This window comes from Polypterus senegalus, chromosome 7 (genome assembly GCF_016835505.1).
Source record: "Polypterus senegalus isolate Bchr_013 chromosome 7, ASM1683550v1, whole genome shotgun sequence".
Classification (NCBI taxonomy): Eukaryota; Metazoa; Chordata; class Cladistia; order Polypteriformes; family Polypteridae; genus Polypterus; species Polypterus senegalus.
The window spans coordinates 54,832,684-54,851,530 of NC_053160.1; the positions used below are offsets into that span (position 1 = coordinate 54,832,684).

Here is an 18,847-nt window from a genome sequence, read left to right on the forward strand (position 1 = left end):
AAGAATGTACTTTGTGTTCTCCAGTAAAACTTGAAAACTTTTAAGATTTTAGTTTTAGATTTAAGATTTTAGAATTAAGATTTTATTTTATTTATTTGGAGTTAATCAAATTTTGTGCGTTCTCCTGTAAAACCAGAAAGCTTTTGACTGGTTATAATTGAGGCTTTTTACTTTGTATTATGTACTATTTTAATGGTTTGGAATTGACCAAAGAATTCAGTTGTGCATTTTGTTTGTGTTCTTCTGTAACACTTGGGAGATTTTAAATGGTCAGAATTAAGAGTGTAGTTGATTAGATATGCCTGTTTTATTTATTTGAAAAGCAGTTGTATAATCTTCCACAGTACCTTTGTCATGTTCAACTTCTGACAGAAAATAAATAATATTTAACGCCAAATTAATCTTACAATATCTTCACATCACACTTAGGAGTAAAAAGAGACATTTAAGCTTGAAAGAAATAGTGATTTGATTTACATTGTAATATATATCTATATCGACTTACTGTAAAAATACTGTGCTAAAATTCCATACTAAACCATGAAGGGCTAATGAGGGATGGCTGTGCCATTTAACACAGCTTTCCTCCCGCATACACCTACACTCACAAAGTCTGAGCTGCACTATTAAACAATGTACTGCACCTGCTCAGATCCACCACAGGCTCTGGACATGTTTCACCACATGCCACCCCCAATAAACTTCCAGTTCACATGGGAGGGATGCACTTTCAGACCAACCAGTGTGAATCTGGAAGCCAAAGTCTGTGGTGTGTTTCTCATACCCACTCACTAAAACCACAATACTGCCAATTCTCCTAAACCTTCTAAAAACCTCAATGACATTAATATAATATGAACTTTTAAAATAAAACAACCAATAAATAAATAAATAAATAATCCATTCAAAGTCCATTATTTTTCTGTCCATCCAGGCTGGAGTACATGGGTTCCATTTCCCCAGTTACATCTCATTCTCTTGCTGTTGTCTTTGACTCCTAATCCCTCACTGACACTAATCCATCCTCCCATTGCCACCATATTGTGATGTCCCAGTACCTGCAGCCAATGGCTCCTTACATATTCCTTTATACAGGTAGTCAATAACTGGGGATGAACCACTGTTCGGATCTGGGATTCAAGCAGATATTGCACATCTGGGAAAAAGATGGAAGAGAGGATGGGCAATTGGACTAGAGTACCTTGTGCTTTTTTTTCCTTTGCCAAATAATGTTTTTTGGGTTTAGTGTCCAAAATAAAGTGCATCTGTATAGAATGTAAGTATTGGGGAAACAAGTATGTGTAAATGATGTTTTACTAGATGGTGCTGTAATATCTCTGTCAGCTTTTTGTTTTTCCAGTATCATTACTTGTCAGGATGAGTGTTCAACACGACAGTATGAATTGGACTTCATCAGCTAGGGCTAATTGGTGCACAACCCCATGCGTCACAGAAATTGACTGAGGGGTTAGCGTTAATTAGCCCTAACAAGAAAATGGCAGAGGTAGAAGCGGGAACATGGGGAGCAGTATGTTCAGTGTCAAGCACCTGGTGTTTGAGACATTCATGAAATGGCTTGACAAAGTAGATCAGGACCTGTTGATTTACGTTTGATGGTGTAACGAAGAATCAAGGACATGAATGGAATGGAAAGAGATAATGGGAGATGGAATGTTGTGTGGCAATGCTGCGAAGAAGATGATGGTGATGTCGCTTTGATCTTTGCCTAACATTCCACAGGGCCTGGAAAGAGGAAGGATGGTGACAGCTCAGGGTGAAAGTCTGTTACTGGGTGCTTGTTTGAGGAGAAAAAAAGCTTTTTCTATTGCAATGACTTGTTCATGTTTTAAACTCCTGATGAGTTTGTGGCTTTTTTACTTCTGCTTGTGAGAAGAATTTTATTGCTGATTTTTAAAAGGTTTTACTTATTCATTAGCACAGCACTTTTTGCACCCTTGCTCTTTAGATAGATAGATAGATAGATAGATAGATAGATAGATAGATAGATAGATAGATAGATACTTTATTAAACCCAACTTTAACAAACTTCACTGATTATACATCAACTCTTTCTCTTCCCTTGCCACTGGCTCACTATCAATGTCCCAGTAAATGCAATACACCCATGGCTACAGGCACCAGGGCATCACAATTTGTAAACATTACAGTTGAACAAAACATTTTCCTTTTTATCATATCTACAGCATATCTTATTTAAAACAACTAAAAAGACTTCATTTGTGGGAGACTTCTGTTAGCAACAGCTGTATAATGTGAGTAGTGAAGACCACTTCTGTTTTTGGCAATGCTGACAGCTGTGCTTAGCTTTATAGAAATGAACAGAAAAAACACTGCTTTTATGTGCATTAGCACTATATTCTGCATAATCCAGTCTCATGTTTATAATGCAAGTAAAATTACTTACTTACATCTTTTAAAACATGTATGTTAAATGATAACTGTACCAAATGACTACAAATGTTGATAACATCTAAAAAGACTCAATTTGCTTACATTATTCAGGATGGCTCATCACAATTGCATTAAATAATCATGAATATAATCTCTCCATACTTATCTATACCAGATGAATCCACTACCATTCATAAATGTTTAAATTAAAACAGATATAAGAGTTTAATTTCCCCTTGTGTACATGTACTCCTTAGTATATGATTCTAATTTAAGTGTATATTCTGACAACTTTATCAGCTCCTGTTGATAAGCTAGCTCTTTTTCTAGATCTTTTTATAACCTGTATGCTGTGTGCATATTCTTTGTTTACCTAGATATTTTGTAAAAGAACCTCACTTTCATCCCACACTCCAAAAATATGCATGTTGGATTACTGTCTAGTATGAGTAAATATGAATGTATGTGTGAACATGTCTTGTAACACTCTATTTCATGCAGCAATACTCTCTGACATGCATTGCTGCAACAGACTGTAGTTCACCATTTAAAAAAAAAACAGGATTAAAAAGAAAACAGTGTCTGGAATTGGGAGGATGTAAATACAGTGTGATTTATTTTTAAGTGGAATATTATCAATTGCTTTCTGACAGTGCAGATGGAGAAAAGTGATAAATATAACACAACACTGTCAAACCTGCTTAATCAAATTCAGGCATCTGCACTTTGCAAGCCTATCACAGGAGCATTAAGCACAAGACAGGAATACCAGTCCACTGCAGGACCCACTCATGCACACACCTAAAACTGCACTCACAGAGTCAATATGGAACATTGCAAGTCTGCAAGTTTGTAGACATGTGGAGGAAAACTCATACAAACATAGGAACAACATGCAGTTTTGATGTTAACAATGACTTGGCACAGTATTCACCCAAGACACTGGATTTATAAGGCAGTAATGGTAACCAAAAGGTGATATACAATAGAAAACAAGATTTAAATTATGGGGTTGATAATCTTACTTTGAAGGAATTGGGTACTCTGAATGATATACTACTGCATGTAAGCCACTTTCTCGCAAAGTAAAATAATAAAGAATGCAAATAAAATGAGAGATTGTTTTCTTATAAAGCCTAACATTTATGTTAAGTTAGAAATGCCAAACTTGTTCAATTTACAAGTACACTAGAAGGACAGAGTAAGATATACTATTGATTAAGATCAAAAACCTAAAAGTTTATTTAGCTTCAGTCAAGTAATTCAATGGTTGATCAAAAAAAAACTGAACATTAAAAAACAAAAATTAATAAGATCTCAGCATTAGGTAACTTACGATAAAATAATAAAAAAAATAATAATACGTTGTAAAACATAAGGGATGCAGACTGAAACAAATTTTTCAGAGACTTCAAAAGATTTATCAACGAGATTTTTAAGGCTATAAAACAAAGGATGCATACAATTAAAACAACTCTAACCTTAAGAAACAAAACTGACAAATCCAAAATAAACCATTTGTATTTTGCACTACGAATGTGCCAAATAAAGTCTTTCTATGTAAGATGTTTTTGTGAAATTGTAAAGAATGGTTAATTTCCTCAATATTACAGAGGATCAAATACACAGATTTAAAACATCACTTCCAAAAACTTGTCCAGCTTAAGCTTTTACTCATTAGTTGTAACAGACATTTCTCATTTTTGAGAATGTGCAACAAACTTTTTTACTATTACAAGGATCTGTCACAGCTTGCAACACATGGTACAGTATATCTAATAAATTTAGACAGGTGTTCTTTCACGGACGATGAGTGCCTGCCCATAAACACAGTTAAAGATAGTGTTTTGAAATGTAATAGTGTTCTCCTCCCTGCTGACAAACATTCAAACAGTAGATGACATGAAAACACAAATATTCCTTAACAGAACTACAAGACTTCTCAGCTTTCAGACATACTTCCTGGTACTATTATCTTACTCTTTAAAAACCACAGCAATTTCAGAAAGGTAATATGATTGTTTTCCCTGTATATAAAACCACATTGACAGTTATATGCACATCTCAATGGTGAATTAGTGAGTATGCAAAGCCACAAGTTCTGTATTGGCCGTTGTCCACACGGAGTGTGCATCTCCTAAGCAATGCATAGCAAAAATTCAGAATTCAAGTTGCACAGCTATATAACATATGCATAATGGAAGGCTTGACCATGGTACCCCAAGATTTAGGATAAAGTAATTGACTTCATTTTTTGATCTGTTACATAACTGGTCCAAAATAAAGGTGTCTCATGTACATTTGCCTTGTATTGTTTAAGTCATTAGGAATTGTACTGATTGGCTCTTTGTGTATTAAGAATTAAAACCCCAGTACTGTATTCTGATGAAAGGGTGTTTGAGCAGTGAAAGCCTAGTTTATAAACTACAAGTTTGCTAAATGTGTTTGTTCTTTTTACATATATTTTCCATTCAATGGGGGGTGTTATAAGTAAAGCTGTTGGGTAGGGTAAGGTTACATTAGAGTTAAAATATTCAGATATCAATTACTCTTGAATGCATACATTGTTTTGTACTGAATGATACTGGTTTTATTCCACTGACCAAATATCATAAGCACTATACATTCCACTTTTAATTTTTCTGTAGTGAATGAAACCAAATTATCACAATACAAGATAAATTAACATTCACTAATTTTCCTTATTCCAACTCATGACTGCTAGAGCCAATCCTAGCAGCATTTGGTGCTAGACAAGAACAAACTCCAGACAACAACACAAGTGCACTGCAGAGACCACTCTTGCACCCTCCTTGACTTAGGTTCACCAGTTTAACTATCCAAATTTCTTCAGGAATGTGATTGTAAAGCTGGAGTACAAGAGAATTTATGCAGACACAAGGATAATGTGCAAAGTCCAGACCCGCTATAACTGGGCATGCAAATCAAATCTAGGATTCTAGATCTGAGAGACAGCAGTACAAACCATTGTGCCATCACACCATCCCAATTTTCACAGTAGATGCAACATAAACATGAATTAAAATAATTATATAGAAATGTGAGAACTGGGTTAAAACACTGTGGTGGGCTGGCACCCTGCCCGGGGTTTGTTTCCTGCCTTGCGCCCTGTGTTGGCTGGGATTGGTTCCAGCAGACCCCCTTGACCCTGTAGTTAGGATATAGTGGATTGGATAATGGATGGATGGATGGGTTAAAACAAAAGAAAATTGCACCATTTCAAACAGAAGACAAATTATACTGTATTTGCAAATATCAATGAAATATCTTTAAAAGTTGTATGATTAGAAAAAACAGTGAGAGTAGAAAATAAATAAATAACCTAAGATGCAACTGCATTATCATGTATGTTTTGCAATTGCAGACAACCCTTTGGAGATGATACAGCCAATGATATAACAAATCAAAAGAAGATTAGAAACGTCTGATTGAAAATGTAAAGACATGCATTACTCTGCACAGTTTAATGAGTGATAAAGAGTTAACCAAAGTGTATGACTTAATAAATATGTGGGTACTGACAAATGGAAAACAAAGAGAGAGTGATATAGGTAACAGTGAGAGATACACACTGTGGTGAAACATGAGCATCATGAATATACCGGGTGAATAAAAGTGTTTTTGATAATAAAAAAGGTTAAAGTTTCAGCTTTATATGTTGAACTTAACATAATATTGTGTTGAGACTAGTCACTTCACACATTCTAAGTCATTTACAATTCTGTGGAAATAAACATTGATGTTTAATCTCATGCATATAATAATAATAATAATAATAATACATTATATTTATATAGTATGTTTCCCTCCGCTCAAGGTGCTATATAGACACCAAAAGGTATTAGGATTGAGTTTTTTTCTGAAAGGATTCTCCAAACAAATGATAGAAAGGTAAGTTTTAATTATATTTTAAGCCTAACAATAAACTATGATTTTTTAAAATATACAGTGGAACCTCGGTTCATGAACGTCTCGGTACACATACAACTCGGTTTACAACCAAAAAGTTCGCCAAACTTTTGCCTCGGTTCATGACCACACACTCGGTATATGAACAAGCCAGTTTCCCTTTCGGTTTGTGCACGCTGATGATTTCCGCACGTGTTGCATAGTTCTCGGTCAGACGTGCGTGCATGCACATGCGTGCATGCTTTCGCTGTGAACTCTTTGTGCTTTATTTCATTTCCCTTCCGGTTCATACACGCCGATTACTGTATTTAAGCACGTGTTGAGCCGCTGCCTGTTCATTGTTCTCAGTCAGACGTGCGTGCTTTATCTGTGATCTCTTTGTGCTCTACAGTATTTTGTGTGCTTTTGCAGTTAGCCATGGCTTCTAAGCAAGTGAAGAGTGGTGAGAAGAAAGTTTTGCAGAAAATTGAAATCGAAGTAAAGAAAGAAATTATTGAAAAGTATTGAGCGTGGCATTCGTGTTTACTGATCTTGCCGCCGAGTACAAGAAGTCAAAACCTATGATTTCGACTATTCTAAAGCAGAAAGAATCTATTAAAGCAGCTGATGTTGCAAAAGGAGTTACAGTGTTAACCAGGCAGAGACCTCAAGTGCTGGAAGAGGTGGAAAAACTGTTTACCAGTTGACTCATTTACCAATCTGAGAACCCTCGTGCTTTTAAGCAGCACAATGAAAACAAAGCCAGACTGCCAGTGATGTGGAGGGCAAACACGAAGGGTTGGGTCACAAGGACTTTGTTTTTGGAATGGCTGCATGAGGCTTTCGCTCCGACCAGCTAAAAACACCAGAAACCCAAGAAATCACATGAGAGAAAACACCTGAAGGAAAACATCCCTCCATCGCGGAGCCAGACTCTCCCTCAAAACTGTAACCTCCTCTCCACCAAGTTCCTCCTCACTTCATGCCAGAACTCGACTAATGCAAGGTTAGTTTTATTGGTGGTTTAGGATTAGTTTTTGTATTACGGATTTTTCAAATGTTCATTTTTCGGTTCGTAGCGTGAATTGTTGCTATGTTACTTTTCACTTTTTTCAAATGTTCATTTTTTTTCCCCTGTGCTTAAAACTCATTAAAAAATACAGCGATCGGTTGCAAGGCTATATCGCAAACTCCTGTAATGTTATTTTCTTGGTTGCTTGTGGTTGGTTTTTAAATAAAGTTCGGATTTGTTCAAATGTTCCTTCCCACTAACCCAATTTCGCTTAAAACTCATTAAAATAAGGTGTTTATACAGCGATCGGCTTGCAAGCCTATAGCGCGAACTGCTGCCATGTTGCAGAGAGGAAGAGAGAGAGAGCGCGTGCTGCTGAGAGAAAGAGAGCGAGCAAGTGCGCGTGTGGGCTTGTGTGCTGCTGAGAGGGAGAGGGTACGTGTTGCTGAGACAGAGAGAGAGAGAGAGAGAGAGAGAGAGAGAGAGGGGAGTGCCTGCTGCTGAGAGTGAGCGAGCCTGCGCGTGCAGCTGAGGAGGGAGCCTGGGTGTTTTGTGTCAGTGTTATTTAATGTTTTTACATTAGTTTACTATTACACTGTGCATTCTATGGTGTAATTAACTATATTTGTGCTTAATCTTTAAAAAAAATATATTTATATACAGTTTGTACGGTCTGGAACGGGTTAATTGTATTTACATACAATCCTATGGGGGAAACTGATTCGGTTCACAACTAAATCGGTTTTATGACCAGAGGTTTGGAACGAATTATGGTCGTGAACCGAGGTTCCACTGTACTTTGTTTTGTATTTCTTTTATTAAGTTGAACATATGGCTATCCTAACATTACTGTAGTTTACACTCATTAATATACATTCTCTGATGGTAGGTATTAATTGTGAATTATAGTAGCAGTATTTATTAGGAAAACGGAGTAACAGTGCAACCTCCAGTATTTGTTTAATGGAACATCACATTATAGTAATAGGTTACAACAACTGATGAACAGTAGAAATCCAGCATACCTGTTTATCTAAAAATTCTCTAGTGTCCTTTCCAACATGGCCCTCATACAGGTTCGTTGTCATGTTCATTAATCCCACCTTTGACAGCCCAAAGTCAGTAAGCTTGATGTGGCCCATTAATGTTACAAGAAGACTAAAGAGACACAAAAAAGAAAAGGGAATATCAAGAGTAATAACTGTGTAACGTGCATTCAATTAGTTCTCAATCCACACTTTCAAAACAAACTTTTTAATACTTGCTTTTTTGTGTGATTTTCTATGCTGTGGTGTGCTGTCCTGGTAAGATCACAAGTTAATTAAAAGGGTAAGGGTCTAGTGAAGAAGATAATTACAACAAACCTCACTGCCATGAAGAACAATGCTGCATATCCTCTCTCTGACACATTAATATGAGTACTTTCAGCCAAAAAATCATTCAGCATTATGTGTGCCAAGAACACCACTGGAGCTCATTTAGACCAACAGCAATACATCTGCATAATACCTCACTTTGACTGCAACAGCTAAGTCAGAACTTTTGTTTCCTTTCAATTTTTTTGCTTTATAGTCAATCTGGTGTGTGTTCAGGTCAAATTAAGGGTGTATATTTATTTATTTATTAGCTTCTGTAAAAAGCCAAAGTTTCCCATGGGGATAAGTTTGTTCGTTCGTTCTCTTTCTTTCTTTCTTTCTTTCTAGTGTTGACTAGCAAAATGCAAAGGTGATTTTAGAGGAAAGAAAGGTATTTTTAAAAATAAAGTGTTATAAGAAAAGGAAGAGAACAGATACGTTCACTCTATCATGATGGCAAGCACATTTATGCAGCTTTATTAAAGGCATCAAACAGAGAGGTAACAAGTTTTAAATGGGGAAAATCGGACCTAGACAAATTAAAAAGAACTGAAGTCACCAGAATATCCCATGGCCAGTGCCATCTGTAATGTCTACAATTAGACTAATATCCTGATAGGGCCAGGATAGGAAGGAGATAGAGTACTCACATAATTAAAGTATCTAATGATGAAAGAAATCTATGTAGGAATGCTTTCAAACCGATATTGTGCTCTTATAGTAAGGAAATTAGGGGACAACGTTTTGGGTGATGTGATTTCAATTTGAGAGTGACCAATGGAAAAACAAAGAAAGAATGGGAGTAAACCAACTTATATTCATTAGGAAGCAAGAATTTATGGGTTTGTTGGTGAAGCAATCTAACTACTAACCTGAAAAAATCATGAATGCTCAATGATACAATTCTAAATCAGGTAATGACACTCTTTTTCCCCACTTGTCATGGGTAGCATTTTTTTTTGTTTTCCACACAAAAAAGGAAGACCCCTGACTAATATTTGACTGGAGGGAAGCATGGTGCAGATAAAATTAAAAAGAGGAATAATTTTGAGTTAATGACCGGAATCCTTTACATTTAAACAATATATATGGCTGACTGATGTTATCAACAATGCTCAACTTATTTATAAATATAAAGAAATAAAACTGTGCTTTCATCATTTAAACACACAAACAAACAAATAATAATTATGCTGTCTTTTCCATATTCATTATGTGCAGCACTAAAAAATACATGCTTAATATACTTACTTGTCCGGTTTCAAGTCCCTGTGGACTATGCCATAATTATGAAGGTATTCCAAAGCAAGAACAGTCTCAGCAAAATACATTCTTGCCATGTCCACTGGCAGTGGGCCTATGTTCTTCAATAAAGTAGCACAGTCTCCTCCTGTTACAAATTACATATATAATATTTAACATTTCTTTCACTGCACATTTGTTTACAGAAAAACAGACGGGCAGGTCTTCATCAAAGTACAGTCTCAAACGTAGCATTTGTACATCAATTAAATGTATGTTTATATTATACAATGCAGTAAATATTACCTTCCATGACTAATAACTAGCAAGACTTTGTAATAGATATATATAAATCAGCATTTCATCACTACAGTATTTTCTAGTTTTATGAAATACCACAAGTTAGGCTTAATAGCAAAACACAAACAATTCTCTACCTTCAACATATTCCATGACCATGCATAAATGTCGTTTTGTTTCAAATGAGCAGTACATGCTCACAACAAATGGATTTTCTGCAAAAGTCAAGATGTCTCGCTCAACAAAGGCTTGCTGGATCTGATTTCGTAAAATCAAGTTCTGCTTGTTGATTTTCTTCATTGCAAACCTCTGTTTTGACTCCTTATGACGTACCAAATATACAGCTCTAAAATGCACAAAATACAAATGGTAAGGAATATTTTATATAACATCAATATTACATTTTTCAGTTATCAGTTTCTTTCTCAAGTGAAAAGCACCCCCTGCCTTATTAAAAAAAAAACCAAACAAAACTTTTTTTTTTAATTTAAAGCATACAATAGGCAAGTTCATCAAACATTATTGAACTTATGCAATTACCACTTGCCAGTATAAGTTTGAAAAGAGGACTTCCTAAAGATTTACAAAAAATTAAGCATCAATAAATGAGTAACCCCAATAGTCAAAACAGCTATACTTTATTATAGTATAGCTGAAAAGATACCAAGATACATGATAAAAAGTGAAAATACTATTTATTTTTGAAAACAGATATATTTTTTAAATAATCTTCAGTCTTTCAGAATAAGTAATTGTGGTTCTGTATATAAAATAAAGATTAATTGACTGACTGATTGATGGCCCAGAATATTTGGCACAATTGTTTTAATTTTTTAATAATATTATCATTATTAACTTTGTCATATTCATAACTTTTGTCAGATAGCTCACAAGATGTCTGTAATAGAAGTGTTACTGCACATTCTAAATTTGTGCAGCATTTTCAAGGTTGTTTGACTGATTCTTCCCTATGTTTTGAATGAAAATTGTAAATCATACCACTGTATACAGATTTCTTGCTATAATTTTACAATACTAAAACAGCTTACCCATATGCACCATTACTGATCAATTTAATCATCTTAAAATCACTTTCACAAGGCTTATGCTGTGATTTCAGAGAGCTGCTCAAACTTTGGGACTGTGTAAACAAGACAATAACATTTTGTTACAATACTATTCCTTATATAATGGAACAAAATATATAACTCACATTTAAATCCCAAACATAGCTTTTCACTATAACAAAATGTACACTGTACTAAATTATTTAGAAATGCCAATGAGTAAATCCAAGCTTTGACTTTGATTTTTAGGTATATCAGTGTGAAGAAGCTTAAGCTTAATTAGACAACATCATGCATATGATAGGAACAAAAATATTCTTCTCTTAAGACATGTCACATTCACTTATTAAATTAACCAAACATACATAGTTTTGGAATTTAGGAGGAAACCTTGGGGGGAGACACTGTAGGCATGAGGAGAATGTACAGACTTCATCCACAAAGGTTATGACCAGACCAAGAGTCAGATTTGGGTATCTAGGCCTATGAGATGGCACAAGATCACAATGAATAATTTATGAAATTTTTTATACCTGTGTCATTGAGAAAATTAAAATAGTGCAAAACGTTTTTCAAAGATTCATTTTTTCAGATAGAATATTTAATATGAGCAAAGTCTATTCTATAATGAATTTAAAACTCAAATTTGCCTGATTTTAGACTAAAGTGTGCTGTGTTTTAATATAGATAATCAATAGTTTTTTAATTCCCTATTACAATTTGCTAAAAATCATAACTGTTTATTTATTGTTATGGAAAACTATTGTGAGAAATCTTTATCAAATAATATTGTATGTTTTATCTTTTTTGAAGTGTGAGATTTACATTTTAAATGTAATTTTGGGTAGGGTTCAAACTTGGTTTTGGTAATATTAACTTCTTCAAAAAAATGCCTTGTGTTTAACAAAGTTTACTGCACATATGTTTTCAACACTAAATGTGAGTGGTTAACAAAAAAAATGATGCCATATGCTTGTTAAGAATATTGAAGAAAAGTTGCAATACATAGATTTACTATTCATACAAGAGATATAGGGCAGCATGGTGGCACAGTGGTAGCGCTGCTGCCTCGTAGTAAGGAGACCTGGGTTCGCTTCCCAGGTCATCCCTGTGTGGAGTTTGCATGTTCTCCCTGTTTCTGCGTGGGTTTCCTCCGGGTGCTCCGGTTTCCTCCCACAGTCCAAAGACATGCAGGTTAGGTGCATTTTGTGATCCCTAGTGTGTGCTTGGTGTTTGGATGTGTGTGTGTGTGTGCCCTGCTGTGGGCTGGCGAGCTGGATTTGTTCCTGCCTTGTGCCCTTGGCTGGCTGGGATTGGCTCCAGCAGACCCCGTGACCCTGTGTTAGGATATAGTGGGTTGGAAAATGACTGACTGACTAGAGGTATACTAGAATAACTGGTGGTAGTAAAAAAATATAATGATCAACTAAATTAGAAAAAATATTCTATAATTAGTGTATTAACAACTTGTTAATTCATAAATGAAACTTTCACTTTACATTAAAAAGTATTATTTGTAGCAATAAATGAATAAAAATCCAGAGCATTTTAACACAATTTCATGAAGTTTACTGAATTTAGTAAAATTATTTAAATTATTACAGGGAATAAAGTAGACAATGCATATGACAATAATGACCTATTATTCAATTGAATGAAGTTGAAGCTGAACTTGAATACTGCTTGGTACATACTGTATAAGTGCAGTTATTTTGATCTTGAGTTGCAGAATAATTATTCATAAAAAAATAACTTACACTAACAGATTCGTCAGTTTCTGGTGTTTCTGCAGTTCCACTATCATAAGATGCTAGCTGAGCAATTTCTAAAAAGGACAAGAGATCAAGAACACATCTTCACACATGCACACCCAGGAAAAAGTAAAGAAAAAAAGAAAAAAACAAAAACAAAACAAAAACCTAATACTATACAGCTTATGCAGAAACTCACAAAATATCAAAATTATAACTGAATTTAAAACCTTTTTAATCAAATTCTAAATAATGTTGCTTAAACATACAGATCTATTTTAGCTGAATTTACATTACTGATGAATGTGATTTTAAAATATAGAAAAGTTAATTTAATGGATGAGAAGACATCAGAACTCATTGGTTCATATCTCACAGCTGTGTGATCCTAAGTGAATCACTGCTTTTATCTTATAAAATTATATGCATGGATGATACTGAGGAATGGCATTTACTGTTAAATATGACATACAAAGCAAAACTTTTTTTTTTTGAAAATTGTACATAAAAAAAACACAATAGTGTAACAATAAAAACCAAATATATTCTTTAGAAAGTGCAAATTTCCCAACATATTTAAACAAATAATTCATTAAATATGTTCTTTCTTCATAATATCCAGAGGATTCGACACTTCCTCACTAATTATGCCATGCAACTCCTTGTTCGGGCACTGATTCTCCTGTGGCAGGACTGCTGCAACACACTCCTGGCATTACTTCCTTCAGCTGCTACCAGACCTCTCTTGCTCCTCCAGAATGCAGCTGCTCGACTGGTGTTCTTCTCCTTGTTTCACTCCTACTATAACTCTGCTTCAGTCTTTCCACTGGCTTCTTGCTGCTGCAAGGATCCAGTTCAAAACTAGTGATACTTTGATCGATTGGTTTGTGATTTCAATTAGCAAATTTTCAATACAAAAGGCTCAATTGGTGATTGGAAAATTGGCCAAGCACAAAAAATGATTTTTTTCTAAGCTCTATGGTAATTAGTAGCAGTTCTCCTTCAAGCAAGGTATTACGGTAGTTCAGCTAGCACACATCTTTTTTTGCTGTGAACATCCTGTTAATAAACAGCAATAAGGCAGGTTTTACCAGAAAGAGAGAGAGAGAAGACTAGAATATTAGTATTTACATTAAAAATGTGGAGTAAAAAACTGAGAAAAGAGAATCTGAGAAGTCGTCCTGTGCAATTAGGCAAATGGCAAGAAAAACTACTTTAAAAATTCAGACCATATCATTTTATGCATTAATTAAAACTGGCACTGCTTGTCTGAATTTGGATGGTGAGCCAATTTGTGCTTAGTCCTGCGGCTTACATTTTCAATCAGATAAAAGAAAAAATTGAAATTGCTGCTTAGTAAACAATAGGCTTTTTAACCTAAAAGCAAAATTTGTCTATTTTACTTGAAAACTTGTTATACATGTTAGCCTTGTATCTTCTTGATAAACATCTTATGAACATTTGATAGGTGTGTGGGTTTATTTAAGGTTTATTATTTGTTGTGTGTGTCATACAGTCTATGTTTTGGTAAAAAGTACTGCATAATTAAAAGGATAATCCATATTTATAATTACTCGTCAAGAATTATTCATTTGAAGCTGACGCACTGTAAAAAAAAAAAAAAAACACCCGTATAAATAAAGAAAATGTATTAACACTAGAATTACCAGAGCCTACGAAAAAACTCGTAATTCCGTCCCACCTTAAACTGCTTCTTAAATCCCTTCACACCTCCGCCAGCGCCCTTTGTCTTCTAAATGTGCTGATAAAGAGAAGCCGGCTATTCCATCCCCCCACCAATTTAGAACGTGCACGAACTTCTCTCAGCTCATGCCTTGATTGAGTATCTGGGAGTGAAGTGGAGTTTTAGAGTGAAATAATAGATCGTTGTTTGGAACACACGCATTTCATGTCTGTTCCGTTTCTACAGTAATCTGTGTCAACACATTGTTAAAACAGAAACTTTTTTATATTCTAGTAGTAGATGACAAAATGTAGGCATAAACTATATAATGTATGAAGCCTGAAGTCCAAATAGCAAAGAAACATTTTCACAAGAATAACACAATTGCACTTTTATTCAAACATATAACTGCAGAAAGAAAAAGCCGCCTTAACATGCGACATTGACACCAGTTTACTATAACTGACTCTGTGGTTCAATAGATACAGCCCCGCGGGAATCAAGGGTCACGGGTTCGATGCTGCGCCCCTCCCTTTTGAGAGGTAAACTGTTCTTAGTCTTACTGTTTTAGAATAAAAACATACATTTGATTTCAGTCTGTAACAGCCGGTGCAATTTATGATCTTTGTAAAGGTTAGCTTTTTTTTTATTCACTTTTCACTCTCTCAGTCGCGCTCAGAATCAATCCATACAACCCCATCTGACACGGCTGTTTTCACTAAAGACGCTATAGCTCTGCAGTGTACCACGATGCATACTAACGCCCCCCAAAGGTTCTGACACACAAACGCTGGCGAAGCTGCCTTCTTCGTATCTCACCGTCACTTGCTTTTCTTTTTATTCAGTTTTATTGAGTGTTCCTGCCAGTCCCCGCATGTTGCTGTATGCTTTTTCTTTTGCACCCATGACATGCAGAAGAAAGAATGGTAAAGACCAACTTCGGCGCTATATGCAATCATCAGACACTCCCCATCTGCCCGTGTCGCTCAAACACAGGAACATATATTGGTGTAAAAGTATAACAAAAGTGCACTTTTATTCAAGTGCACTTTTTCCATCGCCTTTTCCTGTAAGAAGCAGTGTACACACTTCTCTCTATGCTGTGGTTTCTATTACACACCTGAAAGAAAGACAATATATGTGAAAATATAATCGCACTAATGCAATATTATTTGAAAACGAACAGCGTCAGATCGGGTGTGAATTTATGCAGGAACTGGAAATTCTCTGATGCGGACCTTCCCCAGGGAAGAAAGTACAGTGTCAGGTGCTCATTCAGTGTAATAGAAACCATAGCACAGAGAGGTGTGTACACGGCAACAAGTACACGGTCGTAAATGTAGGAAGGACGGTCCTTGGGTGTGTGGGAACTGTTAATATTTGAATGTGATGATTTTATATAGCACGGAATGAAAATCTTCACTTCTTAGCATTGCACCATGCAAGATGTCGTATCAATCGCCTACTGTATCTTGCTTTCTTTTTTCTTCGGTTATACAGGTAGTTTTGAATAAAAGTGCACTTGTTTTGTTTGAAATGAAGTGTCTGCGTGCACTTTTCGTGGCATTACACGTGTATTTTTGAGCATGCCCGCTTGAGCAGTATAAAAGTATTGAAAAGTATAACAAAACAACGGGCAGATGGAGAGTGTCTGATGATTGCATATAGCGCCGAACTTACTGCTCTTTACTATTCTCTCCTCTGCGTGCCCTGGAGTACAAAAGAAACAGAATACAGACGCGCTATAGCTCTGCGTTGTACCACGATGCATACTAACGCCCCCCCGGTTCTGACACACAGACGCTGGCGAAGCTGTCTTCTTCGTATCTCACCGTCACTTGATTTTCTTTTTATTCAGTTTTATTGAGTGTTCCTGCCAGTCCCCGCATGTTGCTGTATGCTGGCTATATGTTCATATGTATTGTCTTTCTTTCAGGTGTGTAATAGAAACCACAGCATAGAGAGAAGTGTGTACACTGCTTCTTACAGGAAAAGGCGATGGAAAAAGTGCACTTGAATAAAAGTGCACTTTTGTTATACTTTTACACCAATATATGTTCCTGTGTTTGAACGACACGGGCAGATGGGGAGTGTCTGATGATTGCATATAGCGCCGAAGTTGGTCTTTACCATTCTTTCTTCTGCATGTCCTGGGTGCAAAAGAAAAAGCATACAGCAACATGCGGGACTGGCAGGAACACTCAATAAAACTGAATAAAAAGAAAAGCAAGTGACGGTGAGATACGAAGAAGGCAGCTTCGCCAGCGCTTGTGTGTCAGAACCGGGGCGTTAGTATGCATCGTGGTACACTGCAGAGCTATAGCGCGTCTTTAGTGAAAACAGCCGTGTCAGATGGGGTTGTATGGATTGATTCTGAACGCGACTGAGAGAGTGAAAAGTGAATAAAAAAAAAGCTAACCTTTACAAAGATCATAAATTGCACCGGCTGTTACAGACTGAAATCAAATGTATGTTTTTATTCTAAAACAGTAAGACTAAGAACAGTTTACTTCTCAAAAGGGAGGGGCGAGGATCGAACCCGTGACCCCTTGATTCAAGCGGGCTGTATCTATTGAACCACAGAGTCAGTTATAGTAAACTGGTGTCAATGTCGCATGTTAAGGCGGCTTTTTCTTTCTGCAGTTATATGTTTGAATAAAAGTGCAATTGTGTTATTCTTGTGAAAATGTTTCTTTGCTATTTGGACTTCAGGCTTCATACATTATATAGTTTATGCCTACATTTTGTCATCTACTACTAGAATATAAAAAAAGTTTCTGTTTTAACAATGTGTTGACACAGATTACTGTAGAAACGGAACAGACATGAAATGCGTGTGTTCCAAACAACGATCTATTATTTCACTCTAAAACTCCACTTCACTCCCAGATACTCAATCAAGGCATGAGCTGAGAGAAGTTCGTGCACGTTCTAAATTGGTGGGGGGATGGAATAGCCGGCTTCTCTTTATCAGCACATTTATAAGAAAAAAGGGCGCTGGCGGAGAGGTGTGAAGGGATTTAAGAAGCAGTTCAAGGTGGGACGGAATTACGAGTTTTTTCGTAGGCTCTGGTAATTCTAGTGTTAATGATTAAAAATATTTCCAAATTATAAGTGCACGTATATTGACATTTAAGCAATGTTTAACTTCCAATATTAATTAATTGAATCAATGTGTGAGAAATTATATATATTTTTTTTATTTAAACTTTGTTTCAGATAAGTACATTACTGTAGAAATTAAACAATATAACTGCTTGTAATTATAAGAACTTGTTAAAAAATAATGTATTTTAAGGTGATTTTATTTATTTTAGTCTTTTTAAGGTCACTGAACAATAAGCCTACTGAACTTCATTTTGTTGATAAAAAAATGAACAAGTAACAGCTGTGGTCTAATTATACAAATACCAAAGTTAACACTTTAATAGAGAACATAAGACCTACATGCATCTGGGCATGAATTTCTTTAGAGTAACACGTTTTTTAAGGGGATTCAGTTAAAAAAAACAAAATAAAAAACAAACTAATGTCTTGACCTGCAGTTCTCTGAATGATTCTTATCCTCAGTACTTCCAATCCTTAGTCTCTCGTTATCTCCTTTCAAGAAGTCTAAGTTCTGATTCTGCATTTTTGCTGACCATTTCTACTCTTGAAAAACATGCCCAGAGTGGACAATGTTTGTCCCTTCTTGCTCCAAAGATTTGGATTGATCTGCCTTTATGTATTTGAACTGTACCCAATTTACTTTTGTTTGGGTGTCTTTCAAAACAAGATATTTTTTAATATATTTTCTAAGAAAGGCTTACACTGTTTATGTTTTATATTATCTGTGTATCTTTCAAGGCCTATGTTGAATTAAAAGAAGTTGAAACTCCTCTATAGCACTGCTGACAAAAAACTAATGGGTGCTAAAATATTCCAGTGTGTGACCACTAAGTAATACTGCTGAATGAGAACTGTTTACTGTTAACATCTGTCTCCTTGAAAATGACTTATGCAGATCTCAGGGTAGCATAATATTGATGAATGCACAACACTGGAGATTATCAGCCCATGACAGTAAATCCTTAAGAAAATCAGAACTCCAGAACACACTATAAAAGTAAATTATC

At 35.5% G+C, this 18,847-nt stretch overlaps 1 protein-coding gene across 6 annotated transcripts in view; it reads right to left on the bottom strand.

The window, feature by feature from the left end:
* The window catches only part of mast4 (microtubule associated serine/threonine kinase family member 4), a 454,258-nt gene that overhangs the window by 33,633 nt on the left and 401,778 nt on the right, over positions 1-18,847 (bottom strand). For all 6 annotated transcript variants that reach the window (XM_039758648.1, XM_039758649.1, XM_039758651.1 and 3 more), the window contains 5 exons: positions 13,055-13,122; positions 11,280-11,371; positions 10,368-10,576; positions 9,940-10,078; positions 8,359-8,491 (listed from right to left, as the gene is read on the bottom strand). In XM_039758648.1, coding sequence (XP_039614582.1) covers positions 8,359-8,491; positions 9,940-10,078; positions 10,368-10,576; positions 11,280-11,371; positions 13,055-13,122 — 641 coding nt within the window. The remainder of the gene's footprint in view (positions 1-8,358; positions 8,492-9,939; positions 10,079-10,367; positions 10,577-11,279; positions 11,372-13,054; positions 13,123-18,847) is intronic.